This window comes from Olea europaea, unplaced genomic scaffold, assembly GCF_002742605.1.
Source record: "Olea europaea var. sylvestris unplaced genomic scaffold, O_europaea_v1 scaffold1528, whole genome shotgun sequence".
Classification (NCBI taxonomy): Eukaryota; Viridiplantae; Streptophyta; class Magnoliopsida; order Lamiales; family Oleaceae; genus Olea; species Olea europaea.
In genome coordinates, this window is record NW_019232868.1 from 28850 (window position 1) to 52192 (window position 23343).

The 23343-nt window shown below is 36.1% G+C and overlaps 1 protein-coding gene across 2 annotated transcripts in view; it reads right to left on the bottom strand.

Annotated features, from left to right (window-relative positions):
- Window positions 1-777: 777 nt before the first annotated feature.
- The window catches only part of LOC111376596 (O-fucosyltransferase 29-like), a 25846-nt gene continuing 3280 nt past the window's right edge, over window positions 778-23343 (bottom strand). Inside the window, exons 2-9 of one of the 2 annotated variants that reach the window (XM_022999561.1) lie at window positions 17365-17455; window positions 8187-8263; window positions 7943-8031; window positions 7561-7750; window positions 5882-6063; window positions 3655-3757; window positions 3136-3464; window positions 778-1636 (exon numbers count right to left, since the gene is read on the bottom strand). In XM_022999561.1, coding sequence (XP_022855329.1) covers window positions 1237-1636; window positions 3136-3464; window positions 3655-3757; window positions 5882-6063; window positions 7561-7750; window positions 7943-8031; window positions 8187-8263; window positions 17365-17455 — 1461 coding nt within the window. In that variant the 3' untranslated portion in view covers window positions 778-1236. Of the gene's footprint in view, window positions 1640-3135; window positions 3465-3654; window positions 3758-5881; window positions 6064-7560; window positions 7751-7942; window positions 8032-8186; window positions 8264-17364; window positions 17456-23343 lie in introns of both variants that reach the window. The other variant, XM_022999560.1, reaches the window with a different exon arrangement.

Sequence of the window (23343 nt, forward strand, 5' to 3'; positions counted from 1 at the left end):
TACTTACTAATAGGCCAAATTAATTAATTGGATTAATTAATTCATCGACCTGATTTAATTAATTAGATTAATTAAATATTGGATCGGGTTAAGTGTAAGAAATAAGCTAAGCCCGTTTGAACTTATATTAATAGGCTGCTAGGATTTGAAAAATTGTAGAGAAAATTCACATTCTTGCTAGTAGAAGAAAAGTAAAAATCCTAGTTCTATCAATCTTGTTCCTTGTGTGAAATTTTCATTGGAGACTAGACAATTGAACAATTGTAAATTGTAGATCATGATTATTCGAATTCAAGAAAAGCAAACGAGTTAGCAGAATTCAATAAATGTATAATTTCTATTACAATTTCTATCTAAATACAAAGAAAATATTTTTTCGCCGTGCATGATTAAGTAAATTAATACCCAGGTCTTTTAGTTGACCAATTTTTTAGTACTTGAATGAATAGTGGACAGATGTATAAATAAATAAAATTATAGATATGTGCACAAATATTTAGTAAAGATTAAAGAAAATGAAAAATTCAGAATGTTTAGAAAAACTCGTTGCTATGGTAAATGATATAGCTAAAACTAATTTGGCATTTCATGGAAATAACGAAAATATTTATTGAGGAATATTTAAATATGATTGATATAATGGGCTAATTTAATCGGATAATGCAAGAACTTAAATTCAAGAATAACGCTATTTATAGTGAAAACTACCGATAGTCTCCCTACGGTAGTCTTTACTATGAACATCATTACTCATTCAAGAAATGGCAAAGCATAACCTATGCAATTAACATGTTGGATAGAAATGTAAAATGCCATGGAGAAATCCAATATCCCAATTACACCTTCAAGCAATACTAAAACCTAAGCATGAACCACCAATGAGTGCAAATTGTCCAGGTGCAGGTAATCCAAGTCTCCACAAACATGTCCATTTCACCGAGCCTCTCTCCGAGACAATACCCAGATCGTTATGCCTTGTGTGGGTCGCCAGAAACATTCCGCACAGCCCTATGGGTTCATATCTAACCTTAACAGATTTCAAAATATGAATATGAACAATTGCAGGTTATAAAAAAGTTACAAATTTGTTGATGTACATGGATCACTACAGTGTTTCAAACAAAGATATCAGCACAACTCATATTGCTCTTGCTTTAACAGTCCATATTCTGCACCAGTGAAACTAGCAGTAGCAAAATAACATGATCGTGGCAACAAGTTCCGGGTAGTGACCATTTAGTCAGCCAAAAAATCATCGTGGTCAGTTTCTGCCATTGTAATGGAAACTGTTCTATTCCCAGTGCTTCCATTTTTATGTTTTGGAAGTCTGTTTTCACTTTGATCTTCATCACTCTCGTATTCTGGCTCAGAAACATTCAGGAATCTATCCAAGTTCCTATATCCTTTATCTTTGTTTACAACAGAATATTTGGATCGTTTCTGGCAGATGCAGGCAGATGGATATTCATGAAACTCTCCCCTTCCTGGTCTCATCTCTTCAGGTTCTCCCATGAATCCTCTTTGGCATGATTTCACCTTTCTAGCAAAGGTGCTCCAATCCATCTTATCTCGTGCTGTGAACAAAGCACTAAGCCTTTTGGCATTTGGTCTGATGGTTCTCTTGTGACCAGCATACCTCCTTCAAACAAGGAAACAGCATAATAAATTCGCATTCTTGGTCCAAGTAATAGTGGACAAACATATTATCAAACCATCAATTTCTATTTACGATGATAATTCCGATGGCTATTAATTAGCAAGAATAAAGTCGAGAAGAAAATGTTAAAATTTCTATTCCATGGAAAAAGGGGAAACTGCTACTGTTATTTTTTCAGGAAGTCAGTGGTGGAAAATCATAGTCATAGAGCAGCACGCTTCAACAAAACTTACCTTTGCACCAGGTTGAAACTTTTCTGACAAATGGAAAATTAAAAATATACTGCATTTTATCAGCAATAGGAGTCATATGGACAAACATTGGGAGTATCATACATCATTTATAAAAGTTCGAACTCTTCTTTTGCATACCTACAAAGTGGCAATGTTTACCATTTTCCATGTGAGACATTACTTTTCTTAAGGCATCTTCCACGGTCGAGTAAATCACATGCGATATTAATTCTCCCCCAAAAAGGCAAGCATGAGATATTGTCCCATGTTCTCAATTTCATTACCTTCAACTTATGGTCTTATATTCTCAAAACTTCATAAATTATTAAGGAGATTGATGAAAAATAACTTAACTTCAACCATAAGAGCAGCAACAAAATCTGGGTATTCATCTCTGAGGTGATATTACTAGTCACACAACCTCGTAGACACTCATAATAAAACAGTAAACCTGAATCTGGAACCTTACACCAGCTAAACTTCACCAGTTATACACTTACAGCTACCATTCTGACAATCCTCTTAACCTATACACATATTGGTCCTCTTTATTCTGCTCTTACATCCACCAAGTACTCCGAGTTAGTAATGGAATTAAATGATACACTACAATCTATCAGGCTCGCTCATTCCACATTTTTCAAGTAGAAATAAATTGGCAAGGGCCAGATAGTATAAAAATAATCACATTTATACCAAAGATTCCATGCCGGATGGGGGAAGCATTACAGATTTAAATAAGTGCTCTTTATTAAAATCACTTCTATCAAAGACAGCAGTATTGTGTGCTTTCTATTATTAAGCCCTTGTTTGAGCCATATTATTGGAATGAAAATGCATTTTTGAATAGTATATTGATGAGAAATGTGTAGTTAAAAAATAAAGAAAAGTTTTGGATTTACATGTAATATTTTATTAAAGAATGTGTGGTTGAAATGATGTCAAATCACTATTGAAGAATGCATTTTTTTCAAATAATGTGGCTCAAACAAGGCATAAATATCTGTTGAGATTCCGCTATTAGTTTGCACAAAAGAACGAAATTATTTTCCAAAAGGTTTTTGTATATAGAAGTGGTTTATTTGCTTTCTAATCTTAAATTCCTCCTGTCATCTTGAAATTGATAGATTGCCTCCTTTACCCCTTTTCAAGTAAAGGCAACATAAATTAGATAGCAACATTCTAAGAGCTACTAGAGTTGCATAGTAACAATTTGAAAAGAGCATTGTTTTGCTCAGAAATTACCTTCGACCAGCTAAGATTTTGGCCATGTTCCCATTATTATTAGTGACAAAGACGTCGCTTTCATCACAGACAATGTAATCAATGGCAGCCATTCTAGAAGAAAATGGCATAAAAGGTTTTAACTCTTCACCAGCAAGCATCTCCTTTGTGTAGAAGTTTGGAAAGAGTTCTCTGAGAGGTGCCAGAGTTTCTTCCCCACCATATATTTCTCCAGATGCAACATATATATGTGTGTTATTTTCAAAACCAAGTGCCCGAAGCAACAAACCCACCTCATGTGGGGTCAGCGGGCACTTCCCTCGTGATCGCTCTTCATCAGCGCTTAACTCCTGAGTAATGTAGAGAATTTTGCGTCAAACAGCAGTGCATCAAAACAGAAAATTCTGCATCTTTCAGCTTCAAAGTGTGATAAGATATTAAGATTACAACCCAAATGACTAGACATACCGGATATTTGCATTTTGATTATTGCTTTAACATAAAACAAGTTCAATCCATTTGTTCACACAAGAGTCTTACCGGTAATGTTTCCCATCGCTTCCTCATCTCACCCAACTCATATCTTTCTTTATCTCCACCACCATAGTAACAGCCAGAAAATGCAAGCATGTCAGGTTCAAACCTAGAATTACAAAAATCAAGCAGTTGGTAAGAAATGAAATGTCTAAATCATCATCTTGAATATCATCATATCGATAAAAATAAAAAAAAATTCAAAAAAAATTTAAAAATAATAATAAATTAATTAATTAAAACCTATATGATGCAAAAAGATAGACATTCAAGTGGAAAGGTATAATACACTTCTTGTGATATATAAGAAGTCCGAACTACATTTACTAAATGTGAATCAGTGCATGCTGCATCCACCAATTAGGAATCTGAGGGAAAAGTGAAAGTAGCCTCAACCAAGAAAATGGCAAGTGGAGAATTCTCTGTCTCAGTGCTTTAGTTGTATTTCTTCAAGAACAACATTAACATTGAGCTAATGTTCTCTTTGATTTGTTATTTTAGAACGATTTGCATATAGAATAAATAAAAAGATCCCCAAAGTAAGTAATATGTAATTGGAAAACTCCTCTACTGGTGCCTATATGCATTATGCAGATACCAAATCGAATTTGGAATGTGCATGTATGCATTGTAAACATATGGAAGTGGGAAAGTTACTGTATTCTTAATGAATAAAATCTGTGTTACATAATACAAAATGGGATTTTAGCAAAGGCATTCAGCGGTTTCATCCTCTATATAACCAAAACCTTAGGTTTATTCATTAACTACATCAAGCCAGGTTAGTTTTCAGTTCACTTCTGGCTTTAACATGGCCACTAGTAACTCTTCCCCTTTAGTCCTTACAGGTAAGCATATCTTGCCATATTTTGTATGTCATGCAAAAGTTCTGTTTTTGCTTATTCCATCAAAATTTCATTTGGACTTAACCAGCAATTCCATTATCTTGCTTCTGTTAAAGAAAATTTTCGACTGGTCTGGTACAAGATCAGAAAAATACTACAAATGGACATTAGCAAACTAGCAGATGCTGCATAAGCATTGAACAAACCCACAACAAAAAAGAACAAAAGCCTAAGCCGTAATAGCTAAATAGTAAGTACATATGGGCAGAGAAGTTGGTACCAATTTTTTTGGAATCACTAGGACCTGGTAAGCTTGCTTCATGCATTAACTAAAACCTCAGATATTAAATATGCAATATCTTAATGTTTTTACTCTTAACTCTAATTAAAAATATATTCTATTTAAAAATAATGAGTTTTTCTCTCCTTTATATTTAGCTTAGATGTTGACAATGCAAATATCAATATTTAATATAAACATCTAATACATTCAGTTAAAATTTCTTAGATACTTTTCTTGAATTCTACATGATTTCTGTCTTGATTTCTACTTCATTCTTCTGATATAAAATTTGCAAGATTCTACAGTTCTACCAGATAAATGTGAAACAAATTCCAAATTACTGATGGTAATCAAAATCAACAGGTCATTCATTTCTAAAACAATAGATGACCTCAAATGTTCAAGAGGACAACTTACCGCTTTCTATAGAAGCGTCACATGGTTGAGGATCAATAAACCACAAAACCACCATTATATTAACTGAGCATGAGTCCAGTCCTTTTAGGTAGTCAGAATAAACAGCATTTATATGAATGGAATACTTTGAGTTCATAGATCAAAATTGTTTATGGGGCAACCCTTAAGTGAGTCATGCTACCAAGAGTTTTCGTTTTTCTTTTCTTTCTTTGGGAAGTGACAGGATGGTTGAAGCTAGTAGAAAAGAATAACATTCACTCTCTTTAGTTACCAAACAATATGAATTCAGTTCTTCCAGAAACTTATTTTAGACAATCAATCAGCCATGGTATGATGAACTACAAGGAACAATGCTTTGAGTCCTTTTACAGGGCAGGATGTCTGGATGAGATGAGGAGTGGAAAAACTTCAAAGTTCTCTTTCATAAGTGATCATTCTTTTCCATGTTAAGCAACACATGATTGTAATACATCACAAAACCACCTTATTAAATTATTACAGAACAGTTCAGAATCTTCATTAGAAAAGACTTATTGGGAAAATCTTTCTTCAAGTTCACCTGGATTGCTTGAAAAAATAAGAAAATGAAATTGAAAAGGAATTATGATATACTTTTCATGCATTGAGCGCCTGTAAACTGAAAACCAAGCAAAATAAAAACTTATATAACTTCACAAGAATTACAAACCTCAAGTGAATTGCAATGAAACGTTTTGCCATCTTCCGCATTCGCATCACAAGCCTCTGACCCAGACTCCTTAAAGTTTTAGTAAATCTTAAAGCGTGATAATTTACCCGGCAACGCAACTTTTGGAGGTCTTCGTCAAGGTCACTGGAAAGTCTGTAATCGAACTTTGTTAATTGAACGACCTGTGGGCAAGTATTATGTCATTTATTAGCCAAAGATTCTAATGAATTGCTAGCGTTCTCCTCGCATAAGTGTCTGTGTTTTCTTGTGCGTGTGTATGAATGTTCGTGTTTGTGTCTGTGTGTGTTTCACATAATCATTTGAGAGCAACACTGGAATCTTAAGCCAGGTTAGAATGAAAATATAACAAAAGAACAGCTCGCTTCTTCCTCTGAAAGCCTGTCAACAATATTTATACATCAAGGCTCCTGATAGTAGAGCCCACACATTAAAAAAATAATTAAAAAAAAGAGAGCTCCATCAGATATCAAAACAATGGCAGATAAGTTTGTCATAACTTCTGGCATTTATCTCCATCCAAATCACTGAGATCATCATGCAACAAGCATAACATCATAGGATTTTCACATGTTTCCCTAGTCAAAGATCCGAACAAAATTTGGAATAGGAAATTGCAAACAGCAAGACAAACCCACACTTATTATTAAATGTATAAAATAATTATTCTAAAGTTTTCAAGATAATTTATCTGAAATGAACATTACACATAAAACGAAAAATCTAGACTAAGCTTTATGAATAGAAATGAAAGCTTTGATCCTAAAGGGAACTTTAGCTTTTGTAAATACTTTATGTTGAGCAAAAGGACGGCAATATCATGTCTAGGACCTATCTCTTAAGTATATTCTAAAATTAGGCATAGAGCTGGAGATACAACTGCAAAAACCATGACGACTCACCTGATAGCGCCTCCAAGAGATTCCAGGGGAAAGGAGATTCCAAAAGAGTGTTTCTCCATTTATATAAAGAAAAACTTGAGATTGAGGGACCATGTAGATAACCTACAATGGCCTGTACAAAGACTGGGAAAGGAATGCCCCAGAGAAGAGCCAAGAAATCGTCTATACTTTTTGTAGTGAAAAAATTGGAAAAAAAACAAAAAAAAAACAAGTGTTAAATATAACTTCAACATGAATGTTCAAAGCTTGCCTGCATAACAACCACCTCTATCATTCCACTCATTCTGTTCAGGCCATAATTTCTCTCTATAACTTCAGCCCACATGGGACTCAGATTAAAACATTTCCAGGCCCATTCAGCAACTACTTATGATATTATGAGTTAAACAGCACAAAAATAATAAAATAGCTAATGAAACTCATACTAGAAGCGGAAAAACAAAAGAAGACAGCGGTAAGAATATTGACCAAAAAACAAAAGAAAAAAAGGAAGGATAAAGGAGGAGGAAGAATGACAATGGTCAAGAGAGGCTTGGGCTGATCTTGAAGACAAATAGTAAGCGAGGTATAAGAAGACAACAATCAAACATTCATCTTGACATTGATTCATTAACACGGGAATGGTTATAGAAACATTTATTCAACCACGGATCTGATAAACAGAGTAAAGATTTACCACAAGTAGGATATAAGAAGAATGCAAGCAATGCCTGATTAAATCAAATAATATTAATTGTAATATTGTGTTTGCTATCTTACGCGTCTCCTCAAAAGAATGGGCAACACTTGCTCCAGATAATATTCAGGTTCTGATTTTCGTGGAACCCGCATGGTATATGGTGGTTTTTCCATTGACCTCATGAAATTTTCTGGGACCCTTTTAACAATGGGGACATCCTTTGCAATGTAAGAGATGAACCAATCAACATCAAAAATGTCAGAGAAGTCACTGCATAAGGACAAGAAATCTGGATAAGAAAAGATGCTAAACTTAAAAGAGGATATTATGATACAATGACAAAATCATAAAATCGTGTATTTAAATTCTAATTCCATAACAATTGAGTTAGTGGGCTACCGTGACTAAAAATCAAAAACTGTCTTTCTTCAATGAGTAAAAGTAAATGAAATTACAACTAACCTTTCATCCTTCCAGTAAGAATGGTGATCCAGTTCTGGTACAACCAAAGTAGCATTCAATATCCTTGCAACAACTACAGCATCAGTTATCTGAAGAGTCAGCAACGGATTCAAGATTTTAGTCTATTGAGACAGAAATGAAACTGAACTCAAAAAGAAAGAGAAAGAGAAGTAAGAAACAATTATGCATGATGCTAAATCCGGAGACTCAAAAACGAATAGAGAAGAGAGGATGAAATACTTACCCCTGTTCTTTGTTGGTTGAGCCCCCCACTAGTTGCAATAAGTAAGTACCCATTTGACAAGCGCTCCCTTACAGCAGCTGTAAATTATAATTGACATTGTTAAAACCTGACTTTATGGTACTTGAAAAACAATAAGAGTAAATGAGTAAGTAATGAGCCAACCAAACAAAGCCCAGATTGAAGGTGCTCTAAAATGCACAGTTAAGTCTTTCGAGATACGTATGTCCTGATCATGGTTTATTTACTCTGATCAATCCAAACCTGGGCCGAGCTAGAATATCTTAAATAAAAAAGAATATTTGGAAGTTATTGTCTGTATCAAGAGGAACTTGAGCCAAGATAGTTTTTATATAAGCTTAAACATCGTCAAACTCAGCTAATTGTATCTAATGACCCAAGCTTGAATGAACCTTAAATGCGCCAGGTCCAGCACGATCCTAAATAACTTGGTTCATTTTACAGTCAGGGTAATAAAGGCAAATTGTTAGTTGATGCTATTTCGCAAAACGTATAGTAATAAAATCTGCAGCAGAAACATAGATATTCATCAGACAGCACATGAGATGCATTTTCACATGCAATGGAGAGTTTAGTTCCACCTGTAAGATGCGAACATCATTGAACATGATAATCTGGAAAGAAATATATACATGCATGTGTACCACATTACATGATATCCTTGCGTACATGCACAAAATATCGTAAGGGTTCAAAATATTAAATTCTTCTAAGAATTATGATTTTAATAAATAGTCATCTGTATGATATATGTTAACACACACATGTACTGTGTACATATTATAAGTTCAAATTAAATTTTCCAAGTGTGATAAAGCGAAGAAGCAAAATGAGTTCATAATGAAGTAATGAGAAAAACAAATTCAAGTGATGGAGATTTTGTTGAAGACTTCAACAAAAATTATTTTAAGCATAAAAGTTGAAGGTAGATTCTGATTTGTTTCTTGTATTTTGATATCTCCTTACCAGAATTATTAAATTCAAATTAATAATTCTCATCTGTTATTTTGATAAATTATCAAATTAGAATTAAAAATTCTCAATTTGTTAGTTTGGAAACTTCCTAATTCTGTGAAGAATTTTAAGTACAGATAAGACTGGTATTTTGGAATAATAAAGAAAATTGATAAATATCAATGACAATAAATTTCATCACTACATTTTTTCTCCATATCATCAGATTTTTTTTTCTGATAAGTAATCAAGTAATTTTATTAATCAATAGATAATACATGGGAGGTGTATTATCAAGTTAAACAAGAACGAAACGACATAAAATTTGGCAGCCCTTCTATGTAATTAGTGGCCGCAGCATTAAACCAAGTATACAAAGTCATATAGAACAATTCTCTAATCTGCTCTATTGTTCTTGTTTGATCTTCGAAACAGCAGCTATTCCTTTCTCTCCATACACACTATACAATGCATCCCGAAATGAGATTCCACACAAGCATACTATCCTTATCCCGAAATTTTCTCCAACATGCCTTCACCACATCTTCTATGCACCTAGGGAACACCCAATCCAAATGTTGGGAAGCTAGAAGATCGTTTCACAACCACTGAACACCGTCACAATGGAAGAACAAATGATCAATCGTTTCCCATCTCTCTTGCACATATAACACCATTTGGTAACATAAAAACCTTTTCTTCGAAGATTATCCACTGTTAACGCCTGCCCCTCACAACCGTCCACAGCAAGAAAGCCACCCGTGGAGGCAGTTTACATTGCCACACCATCTTCTAGGGAAATGAACTCTCTGTCGGTCCAATATGGATCTAAAATAAGTGAGAACTGAAAAGATACCATCCCGTACCAACTTCCACCTACTCTAATCATCATCTCCTACCTGAATATGCGCCTCATGCAAGAGGTTAAAAACAATGCATAATCATCCAATTTTCAATCCTGCAAACCCTTCTCAAATGCAATATTCGTGCTGTAACTTCCATAATGTATGGCTAGTACATCATTCACCATAGTGGAAGGCTCCAAAGCAATGCAATGTAAAGAAGGAAACCGTGCCTTTAGCGGATAGTCTCCACACCAACAATCATCCCAAAATTTGATACTAGTGACATTCACCACCACATAAGTCAATTTCTCACAAAAGTCATTCCAATCTCGTCGGATATACTTCCACAAACTCACCCCATAAGACTCACGATCATCAATCGAGCACCAACCCCCCCATCACACCATACTTCACTCCGATCATTTGTCTCCAAATACTCCCCCTCTCCACTCCAAATCGCCATAACCACTTGCCCAATGAAGTCTTATTAAATAGAACGAGGCTTCGTAATCCAAGGCCCCCCGTCTTTACAGGAGAACAAACCACACCCCAATTAACCAAATGAAATTTCCTCTCTCCCCTAGCCCTGCCCAGAGAAACTCCCTTTGAATCCTCTCTAATTTGTTTGCCACTATAATAGGAATAGGAAATAGTGACAAGAAATAAGTTGGGGATTAGACAAAGTAAATTTAATGAGAGTAAGACGGCCTCCCTTCGAAAGGTAAATACGCTTCCACCCCGCTAACCTCTTCTCCACCCTTTCGACTATTCCATTCCAAATATGTTTACTTTTAAACCTTACCCCTAACGGGAGCATAAGGTATGACATAGGCAACTACGCAACCCTACAGCCCAATACATCGGTCAACTCATCCACGTTAGCAACCTCTCCCACTGGAATGGCCTCGGATTTCCTTAAATTAATCTTCAATCCCAACACCGCTTCAAAGCATAGAAGTAGCCGACGCAAGTTCTTGAATTGCTCATTATCTGCATCACAAAGGATCATTGTATCATCTGCAAATAGCAAATGGGAAACCTGTAAGTGTCCAACCATAAACCCCCTTATCAATCCTTCTTCCACAGCTTTCTCAAGCATCCTACTAATTGACTCCATAACAATCACAAACAGCAACGGAAACAAGGGATCCGCTTGCCTGAAACCTCTATTGCTTCGAAAATAACCCTCCGGTTTGCCGTTGACCAAAACTGAGAATGAAACGATAGAGATACAGAATTGAATCCACTTACACCACTTTTCCCCAAAGCCACATCGCCTGAGCATGTGCAAAAGGAACTCCCCGTTCACATGATCATAAGCCTTCTGAATATCGAGTTTACATAACATTCCTGACACCCCCAAACGCAATCTAGAGTCAACGCATTCATTCGCTTTAAGCACAGAATCCAAAATTTGTCTTCCTTTCATAAAAGCATTCTGACTCTTGGTCACCACTTTCCCCAGCACCTCCTTTAATCTATTCGTCAGGATCTTCGTCATAATCTTATATACCCCACTAACTAAGCTAATAGGGCAAAAATCCTTAAAGTCAACTGCTCCTGGTTTCTTTGGAATTGGCACAATAAATGTAGCATTAGAACTTCTCAGGAATGTGCTGTAATCAAAAAAATAAGTAAGAACATTTATAATGTCCGGTCCTACCACCTCTCAACAAGCCTTACAAAATGCGAACGAAAAGCCCTCTGGTCCAGGTGCCTTATCATCATTCATACTAAAAACCACGTCCTTGATTTCATCTTCTGCAAATGGTCTCTCTAACCAACTAGCATCCTCCTCCGTGATAGTAGAAAAGTCCAGTCCATCCACCTTTGGTCTCCAGTCAAACTGTTCCCAATATTGATTTTGATTTTGATAGAATCTCACCATCTGATTTCCAATATCCTGCGAATCCTCATAAGTAATCCCATCAATCTCCAACATGATGATAGAGTTGTTGCGCTTGTTCGAACTGGCGACTCTATGGAAAATTTTGGTACATTTGTACCCCTCTTTCAACCATGTAACCTTAGATTTTTTGCGCCAGACAATTTCCTCCATCTTCACCAGTCTCTCCAACTCTCTCCTTAACACTCCACGTTTCTCCCTCTTCTCCCCATCCAATCCTCAACCCTCCTCTTGCCTATCTAGTTCTTCTATTTCTAGAATACATTGATTTTTACCCCAATTAACATCACCCACCACCTCTTCATTCCACCTCTTCAGATCTCTCTTCAAGGCTTTTAATTTCTAATCCAACACATAACTGGGAGACCTCCCAAACTCATAAGATGCCCACCAATCCCGTACTCACTCCCTAAAGCCATCTACTTTAAATCACATCTTCTCAAATCTAAAAGGTATTCTTCCACTACACCTCACATTCTCCGATAACAAAATAGGGAAATGATCAGAATACACCCTTCCAAATTTCCTCTGAGTCACTTCTGGATATTTAGCCTCCCACTCCCCACTAATAAGAAATCAATCTAATCGAGATGAAACAGGTTGATCCCGATTAGATGACCAAGTAAAGTCTCCTCCAATCAAAAGCATGTCTACCAGCATATTATCCCTGATAAAATATGAGATATCCTCCATTGCCTCTGTTAATCTCCCACCACTAGACCTCTAATTAGGAAATTGAACTACATTGAAATCTCCCCCAATACACATTGGAAGGTCCCACCAAGACATCAGCAGCCAACTCATCCCACAATCCACATCTACTCTCATCAATATTAGGCCCATAAACTACTATAAACATCCAACGAAAACTATCCGCAATATTTCTGAACAAAAGAGAGAGAGAAAATAGCCCCTCACTGACCTCTTCCATATTAAAAACCCTCGTATCCCACATGACTAACAAAACTCATAAAGCCCCCAATGACCCAACATATTGATACCCGACATGCTGTCCCCCCCATAGATTGCTCACAATAGCCCTTGAAATAACCTCCAACTTTGCTTCTTTAATGCATGCACGGTCAGCACTCCAACCCCTTAATAGATTTCGAATACCTAATCTTTTTCCAGCTTAATTCAGCCCCCTCACGTTCCAATTAATTATTTTTGGGATCATCTTAACACTCCACCATCCCTCCTCATCAAACCTCTCCTTGAATCGCCACCCTTAACGTCATAATTGACTGAGCATTCAAGCCGCTTAAGTTCACGATCACCTTTTCTTCTTGTCTTCCCACCTGGTGTACCCATCCCATCCCTTGTCCCCTACCAGACTCCAATTCCTCAAATAATTGCATTAGCCTAGTTTCATATCCTTCAAAAGAGACACCCATCATCTTGTTGAAATCTAGAATTTTTTGGATAACCAAGCTAGACGACGAGGGACTAATGTCAACCGCACTAACTTCCACTATCTCCCCGACATGGGAAGGGTCATCCTCCACTAGTATTACATTGCTATCCATATCTTCCTTTTCAGCACCATCAACCCATAACACCAAAGCTTTATCATTCCCCAAGTCCCTCTCTTTCATAGACTTTGAATGTTTCCTACAGTAAGTGTTTACAACCATAGTTGCTGATCCTGTCGCCCTTTGCTGTTCCTCAACTCCCGTAGCTGGGTTTCTGCCAATACAACTCCGATTTCTTACTCCATCGCTGACTCAAATCCCTCTATTGGCCTCTTGTTCACTACATCATTGTTCATGGGACCCTTATCTTTTGTTGCATCCAGTACCGCAAGCCCCTAAGTTAATGTATTCAACTCCCCTTTCTCAGCCTAATGTTCCACCTCCACCGCTCTAGTCCGTCTCAAAGAGTCGCCACTTGGCTCAACCAGCAGCTCTTTATTGTCGGTCCAGTTCGATATCAACTCCTTGGAATCCAAGTTTACAACCTTTTTACCATTTGACGGGCATTCATTCATGTCCACCCCCACACTTATGACAGTAGATCTTCTTGGGGGCCCGCTTCATACTCACTATCCATCAACTTAATTAATTCCATGAGTTCACCTTTCAGTGTTAAGATGCGAGCTCTTAAATCAGCTCTATACAAGGGACTAACAATTATGCCTTCTTTATTATATCCCGAGATTTGCTCTCGTGGGTTACTTCTATCCTTAATCTCCCTTTACTCATGCAACAGCACCCGTTGATCGGCATTTTGTGAGGCTTGTACATTTGCTGTAATTTCGATGTAAGTCAACCCTTGTTTGCTCCCTTCTTCGACTGCTCGGTGCTTAATCCTATCTCTAACAACAAAATAGTTGATAACCGCCTGGAACACACTCGAAATCGAGACCTAACCTTCACCATTCGCCCCTTTCAGCACCATCACCATACCTCTTCGCTCCCCATTCCAATAGCTTAACAATGCCCGAATCGTAGATAGACACTACGAAATCTTTACCCTCAATTCTAAATCTAGAATTGTACACCATACCATTTGCGTGTAACTGTTTTCCTTGCTCTTGAGCAGACAATGCATCGGATGATAAATCTGGATATTGGGGTTACTGGTTGCTACTAGAGGAATCGGTAGGCTCGCCAGCAGTGGCACGTGTTGTCCATGTGCCGGCACACGCGTGGCCAGATCAGTGCGAGGTCGACGCCACTGCCCGTCCAGCGTCGGAACGACCTGCACGGCTGGGAAGGCGTTGTGGCGTAAGGATTGCCGAAGGGTGGGTGGATGGTGGATGCCCGATTTTCTTCTCAAACTGTAGATCTGGTGTGATCTGGCCAGGGTTTTGTGGCATGAGGCCTGTAGGGTTACCGGTCGTGATGCCCAGGTCGGTTGGAGTCAGCGGTGGCTGGGGATATTTGGATGTAGCAGGAGGTGCCTCCATAATAGGACTACTGTGTCATCCGTTGGTCACTATCAGGGAGAGAGAAGAGAGAGAGAGATCTTCCATTCCCCGGTTTATCTGTTTATTCATTCATCATATTCTTTTTATCTCTTCCTCCCTGTTCATTGTGTCTTTCGTATTACATCAATTCGTAACAAGCTACTAATTTATTTGGCCGGATCCTTCCCACAAAAAAAAAAAAAAAAAAAATTGGGGTTTTTTTTCATGAAAAGTCTCAGTACTGTCCATTAAAAAACTAATCTTGGTTTCTATTTGTTAAAGAAATAAATATATTAGAATAACATAGATTAGGGGAGAGTATAATTGAGTTTATTTTGTTTCCACATTTGTATCTATTTCCATACGTGTACTCTCGATTTCACTGTATAATGTAAGTGAAGGAGAGAAAATATCTATCTTATTCTCTCCCGTGTTTATACCAACGTTTGTCTCAACATTATTCATTAACTAAAAAGCAACCGTGAAAATTCTCTAAAAGTTCTTCCTCTTTTTTTACTCTGCTTTCTTCTATTGCCAGAAGCCCTTATTACAGACAATAAACAGCAAAAGACATTGCATTCAAGTAAAAAGAAGGAAGAACAATTAATAGTGGCTGAAACAAGCTTCTTTAGCCTACATATTCTCAGGACGAACTCTCGCCTTTTGCTTGACCAAATCAAGGATTTTCTTTCAAAAGCTCATGTCCATACAAGTTGCTTTATCTCCCCCAAAGAAGGCGTTAGTTGCGGAAGAACTTTTGAAGAATTCCAGTCTTGATGTAAAAGTTACAGTAGCTCAAATCAGAAAAATATATATATAAAAGAATAAAAAAACAAGAACCGCACCAGCATATGATGATGATAAAAATCAAGGATGCCTTTGCATAAATCGTATTAATCCTTTTAAGATTTATATGACATCTATTGAGATTTATGAAAAGAGTGTGATGATATCTGAATCTGGTAGCCAAGCCAACTGCGATCACGTTGGATCTAGAATGCAATCAATTGATTGTTGAAATATTCCACAACACTTCCTTCAGATAGTAAGAAATTACCATGTAGAGATTATCTTCCCATCCATGGAAACAATCATGACACTTTTATTAGAAGAAAGATAAGATATATCACAAGATCTACTCAGCCCCTTTCGGCTAGCTTGAAAAGAAACAAAAAGAAGCTTCTGGGAATTGCAAAATATTAGTTGGAAAATCTCAAAACAACAGTGACAAGCTTAGACCTTATATATCACAAACTATATATCTTTAGGGATTTCTATTAAAGACTATGGTGAAGTGTCTTCTGTTGCCAAGTGACAATCACTAAAGTAGGATAAAGTGATGACACTATCTCTAGCTACAAGTTGGTTATCAAAAGGAAGTCAGCTAGTTCTTTCCTAGATTGATCACAGGTGACTCGTGTGGTTACAAGAGGAGAGTTCGGTAGAATTGGAGATAAAAACCTACCGTGAGAATAGATTGCACAAATCACTTACGAGTACAACAGAAAATGAGACTGGAAAAAAAAATCTACATACGATGAGATTTCAAAAAAAAAAAAAGGCAGATTATGACTGACCATTTGGTATCAAATCAACATACAAAACTATTCCAATTGATTTAAGTGCTAAAATATTAGTGAAGGTGGTAATTGAACCAAAGGGTTGTCCAGGTTGAGTCATTTCAGTCGGGAGGAATGACAGTGATTTCATTGAAGAGTTTGCAAACATTCAAATAAGCATTCATTTCAAGAGTAAATTTTGATTATGATGTATTTCTTTGCCAAGAGCTTGTTTGAGCCCCATTTTTTTCTTAACTAATAATGCATTTTGGAATAGTAGATTAATGCAAAATGTGTGGTTAAAAAAAAATGAATTTGCGAGTAATATTATTTTATTGAAAAATGTGTTATTGAAAAAGAGAGAGAGAGAGAGAGAGAGAACAAAATGTATTTTAAAAATAATAGGGATCAAACAAGGGTTTAGAAATTAAGTTAATACTTTTTCCTTTTTATTACGGGTTATTCCATTCTTATTAGGAAAGTAATAGAGAGACTAGTATTTTTGAATAACTAGAAAATTGATTTAATATATTTAGAAACCTTAAAAATTCTTTTTATATCATTCTCCAACTCTCTCTCTCTCTCTCTCTCTCTCTATCAAGTTCTTACATCAATGCTTACATGATGATACCACAAAATTTGATCCCATTTTAAAGAGAATTTTCTTTCAATACTGTAACATATTATCCAATAAGTAAAGACAAATAACCTGAAATAACAAATATCACACAACAAAGCATAACACGTTCGTGCAAATATGTAACTAGCCAATCCTTTAACAAAACACTAGTTAAAACATATCTTCTTATCCTTCGCTATGCAAAATTAAAATAACAGAAACAACAAAAGTCACATAACAGAACTCAAATGCTGATACAAAGATGCAACAGATGAAGATCTATCTACCATAACATAGAGCAGCATTTCCACAAAGTTTTCTCCAGAAAATCCAATGCATTTCAACTATAAAAAGCATGAAAAGACTTACGAGCAAAATGAGGGCCTCTTTCGCTGCATGCAAAATAGAAGTTCGAAAACTTCGATCTCCATATATCAACTGGAGCATGATTACCCTTATCCTAGAGTACAGGAACAACAAGAGTTTTGTGAGTTCAAAATTTTTGTTAAAATTTTGCAGTTTGACGTAACTGCATATTCAATAGTACAAGATGCAACTAATAAGAGATTGATAATAATATTGCAATGGAATTCGTGAGTTTGAAATTGTAAGATTTTTTTCTATATTTTGTTAAAATTTTGCAATTTGACGTAACTGAATTTTTAATAGTACATGATGCAACTAATAAGAGATTGATAATAATATCGCAATGGAATTCGTGAGTTTGAATTTTTGTCCTAGATGTTTTTCTATATTTTGTTAAAATTTTGCAGTTTGACATACCTGAATTTTCAATAGTACATGATGCAACTAATAAGAATTGATAATAATGTCGCAGCGGAAAATAAAGTGCAGATCTATTAATTCTCTTGGAGAAAATAACTGTTGCAGTCCGATAGCATATGATGGATATCTGATGTCTATTTGCTCTCAATAGGTAAATGCACTTTTGCATCTTTCATGTGTAATAGAATTGCACAAGATGAGGAAGGATGAAGACAACTATGCTACGCAGGAGAATGTTCCACATGTCCATAAGTTAAGTTGTTACAAACAATCAACATCTTGCAACCAGGAATTTTAACAGCTAAATCAACTCTAATACAGAAACCTTTCAGTCTACATCCACTAGTTCTATCATCAAACAACTATTGCAAACCATCTGAAAGAACTTAAGTCGTGAAAGAATTCTCCTCTTCAAATTGAATATCTAAACTCCACTTCTAGGCCTCCCCATATAATATAAACTTCCCTAAAATAGAATCAGCTTAAATACAGTTTCCAACACAAGCTCTTCAAAACAGAAGAATATAAAAGAGACACTATCACTCCAACAGTTAAATAATGAACAAACAAATGACAAGATCACTTAAAGACAATTTCAATCCAACGGATAAATTATAAACAAAAAAATTACCAGATCACCCTGTAAATCAACACACCCAACACGAATAAAGAAAAAAATAAGACATGAAAACAAAAAATGAGCAGTACAAGTCATGTAAAATGAAGAATGTGCATCTAGTATTCCTCTTGTTGATGTATATTTCTACCATGTACATGGTTGTTGACGGCCAGCATAAAATTTTTGTTAAATGGTTATAGGAAACCTTATACTGATTTTATTAGGACATTTCCTACTAGCAACATGCGGATATTGGATCCCAGGTGTAGTGAGACATGAGCAGAGGTTACAAAGGCGTACTGCATAAGCAACTTGGCACTTTGGCACCCAAGAGTATCCAAAAATAAGCAAGTCAAAGATAACAAAATTAGGAGAGAAACTTGTAATATAGAAACACTAAACAGAAGATCCTTATAACTAGTAGATGTCGCATGAGGACATGTCGTAGAAGTTAAATGAGTTGGGAATAAGAAAATTAAACTTCTTTTAGGCGAAGAGCCATTACTGTTACCAGTGGGTAAGTTACACAAATAGGATTCAACAGGGAAACAATTTGGGGAATACATGGACGGTCTGACTCAGGAAATCCTTAGTCAAGATAAGATTTTTGTAGGGAAAGATTGAATGTTCAACTGCAAATGTAACTCAAGACACAAAAGAAAGAAATTTTTGGATTTATAGATCAAAATGAAGGTAATATTATTGTATATTGTTGAGTTAGCTAATTACTTGGCATTAGCTGAATCCAAGCTTCAAAAAGAGATGCCCATTTTATAACTTTTGAAAATGGGCTAAAGTTTTAGTCAAATAAATTTCCAGACTTGGAAAGTGGATAGGTCATTGTACAAAGGGTTGCAAGGTAGGAGAGCATAACTACAACACATAAGATGGATGTACTTGACGTTATTATTAAGAAATGGAGAAAAAAAATAGCAAACAATTTCGGGTTTACATAATAATATGGTGAAACCTGTACAATGGGATGACAAGTGAATGTTAATAATAGAGTTTCAAAAAAAAAAAGGAGTCCGTGATGCCGAATGAGATGGCTAGTTGCATTTAGAAGAGAGAGGTTTTACGAGAACTTGAGTGAGTAAAACAATCTAATAAGGAACCTGGTGGCAAAATGAGAAGGTCCAAATGGCAGTGAAGACTGAAAGTGAATGCTACAGAAACAGAAAAGAAAAAATGTGGATGTTTTTCAGAAGTATAAGATAGCTAAATAAAAAACCTAGAGGAAGATTTGAAAGTCCCATACTAAAGAATATTATATGCTGTATAGCTATCTTGAAACCAAGGACAACAAGAAAATATCAACAAATTATCTTGAAACCTAGAAAAAGGAAAGAATGTTAAGTGCATTAAAGATGAGAACCTAACAGCATTGCTTCATAGCAATGAGACCACAAAAAGACAATAAATATTTGAAAACATTATTTATAGAAGTAATAGGCTGAATATTGGAATTATCTACTCCATACCAAAAAAGAAGGTAATTTACACTAGAAGAATTCAATATCTGAAGATGAGGGAGGTTACGAACCTTGGCCTCATGGAATTCCTATTGAAGTGTGGAAGTGCTTGTGTAAGGTACGAATTATATGGTCGACAAAATTGTCAAGTGAGAGATCTTACAAAGTAAAAAGATAGATGAACAAGGGAAAAGTGTTGGGGTGCCTATATATAAGAATAAATGAGACAATTCAAAAAGTATGAATTAAGCCCCCGTTTGTTTCTCATTTTTGGAAGAATGAGAATGAAAAATATAGTCGTTACGGATCCCACACAAGAGACAGAAATTCAAATTTGTTGGCTTGATGTGATGGATAACAATCATATTTTTTATTTTAATGAGAAAATAATGAGAACCAAACAGAGGCTAAATAGGTATTGAGCTTACGAATTACAAATTTAAGGAGGCCTAGTTTTTTCTTGCTATTGCTCTACAAGGTTGTTGTCACTGTCTTGGATCACTTTTGTTATTACAAGTAATATCGTAATAGCAACAATCAAGCTTTATGGGTTATAATGTACGCTCAGTTAATTCTACTCATGCATATATACTCGTGGGAAATAGTTTCAGAATACGAGTTTTCTTGTCTTTATTTTTTAAATGTGTTCGATTTCTTATATAGCCTAAGCCGCATTGAGTGTGTCCAAAAAGGGAATAGTATTCTAAAGGTGGTCTGACAGTAAGAATTTGATAGTGTGCAAGTTTTATATTAGGATACAACCAATTTGATACAAAAGGTGAGAGATATCTCAAGCCTTTTTCCCTTTCATAAGTGGACCACCGACACATATACCTAAACATGAAAAATTATTTGATACACGAAAATCACAAGCAGAGTCTCAAACCTTTTGCTGATATCTTAGCTAGTAAAAATAACTCAAGGCTATTCTTAAAATTTATCTTATTGTTTATGGTGATTACAATGTACCATGACTACTGTATTATGTAGTATGAGGCATAACATATAGGCCTTTTTTTTTTTTTTTCCCTTCTACAGGAACTTAAATATGCAAAATCATGTTAGTCTACAGTATGATATTCTCTATCTGATTATGAAAACGGAATTGGAATATTGAAATTTTTATTCCACAATTCTACAAAACACAACCCTATACCTCCTATTTATACTATACAATGTAAATTGGAAAAGGAAACTATAATTACCTAAGAAAGGAAATAAATCAACCTACCAATTAACCAAAAATAACAATCTAAATAAATTATAATTTACATATTATATGACTTTCTACACTCCCCCTCAAGTTGAACTGTAGATGTTGATCATGTTCAACTTGCTGTGGAGTTCGTTGAAACTTTGTCGTGACAATCCTTTTGTGAAGATATCCGCGATTTGCTCAGTTGTAGGGACATATGTCATACAAATAATCCCATCTTCTACTTTTTCTTTGATAAAATGCCTGTCCACTTCTACATGCTTGGTTCTGTCATGTTGTACTGGATTAAGGGAAATACTGATGGCTGCTTTGTTGTCGCAATAGAGTCTGATTGGAAGTTCAACATTCACTTTCAGTTCTTCCAAGAGTTTCTTTATCCACAGCCCTTCACAAATCCCTTGAGCCACAGCTCTGAATTCAACTTCGGCACTGCTTCTAGCCACTACATTTAGTTTCTTGCTTCTCCAAGTCACTAAGTTTCCCCATACAAATGTACAGTAGCCAGAAGTAGACCTTCTATCTTCAATTAATCCAGCCCAGTCTGCATCAGTAAATACTTCTATTCCCATCCTTTTATTTTTTCCGAAAAATAATCCTTTCCCAGAAGTGCCTTTCAGATATCTGAGAATTTTGTATACTGCTCCCAGATGAGCTTCTTTGGGAGAGTGCATGTGTTAACTGACCACACTGACTGCAAATGCAATATCAGGTCTAGTGTGTGAGAGATAGATCAACTTTCCAACTAATCTTTGATATCTATCTATTTCCACTGGGCTCCCTGTGTCCTTCATCTTTCCAGATTCAATAGGAGTGTCACTTGATTTAGATCCTAACATGTCAGTTTCTCTTAGCATGTCAAGTATGTATTTCCGTTGAGACATACTGATGCCCTTATTTGATCTTGCAATCTCCATACCCAAAAAATACCTCATTTGTCCAAGATCTTTTATTTCAAATTCTGCGGTCAAACACTTCTTTAATCTTTCCATCTCAGCAATGTTGTCTCCAGTTAGGATTATATCATCAACATATACAATCAATATTGTCTTAGTACCATCTCTAGACTGATGAAAAAACATGTTGTGATCTGATTGTCCCTGCTGATATCCCTGACTCTTCAGCACTTTTGCAAACCTATCAAACCATGCCCTCGGTGATTGTTTGAGGCCATATAGAGACTTCCTGAGTTTACAAACCTGATTTTCCTTCCCACTTTGGTTGAATCCTGGTGGTATTGTCATGTAGACCTCTTCCTCTAACTCTCCATTTAAGAATGCATTCTTGACGTCAAGTTGTTGAAGAGGCCAGTCTAAATTCACTGCAAGGGATAGAAGAACCCGAACTGTATTTAGCTTTGCCACCGGGGTGAATGTTTCTGTGTAGTCAATGTCGTATGTTTGTGTATACCCTTTGGCAACTAGACGAGCTTTATACCGTTCTACTGTCCCATCTGCCTTGTACTTCACATTGAACACCCATTTGCAACCTACTGATTTCTTTCCTTTTGGTAGATTCACTACCTCCCAAGTCTCATTTTTCTTCAAGGCTCTCATTTCTTCCATTACTGCCTCTCTCCATTTGGGTGACTCCAAAGCTTCCTGAATATTTCTTGGAACTTCTGTTTTATCAAGATTGGTTGTAAAGGCTCGAAATTTAGTAGATAGAGCATTATAAGATATGAAATTTGAAATAGGATGGAGGGTACATGACCGAGGTTGTTTCCTGAGAGCAATAGGCAAATCATTTTCCGGAGATATGAGTTCGACAGAGGAGTTCTTTTCAGGTCCTATCGTCGGTTCTGACTCTTTTGGTGCTTCAGGTGTGAGAGTTTCTTTATACTTTGATTTAGGCTTCCGTGAGTAAACTAGTATCTCTTTATCATTTTGTGATTCGACATCTCCCCTTGGATTCAAGTTTCCTTCTGTATATAGCACATTAGAAGGTAGAGTGGCTTTTTGGTCAGTGGTGGAGAGGTTAAATTCTAAGAATTCACGATCCAACCGATCTTCACTCAAGTTCTCCCCCTGAAGAGATGGTTTCTGGAAATATGGTGTTTTTTCGAAGAAGGTGACATCCAGACTAACATAGACCCGTTTTGTGAATGGGTCATAACATTTATAGCCCTTTTGAGTGGGTGAGTACCCAATGAAAACACACTTTATTGCTCGTGGTTCAAGTTTATTTCGGTGATGAGAATGCACAAAGGCAGTGCTTCCAAAAACTTTTAGTGGGAGGTTTGAATTGAGGCGAGAATT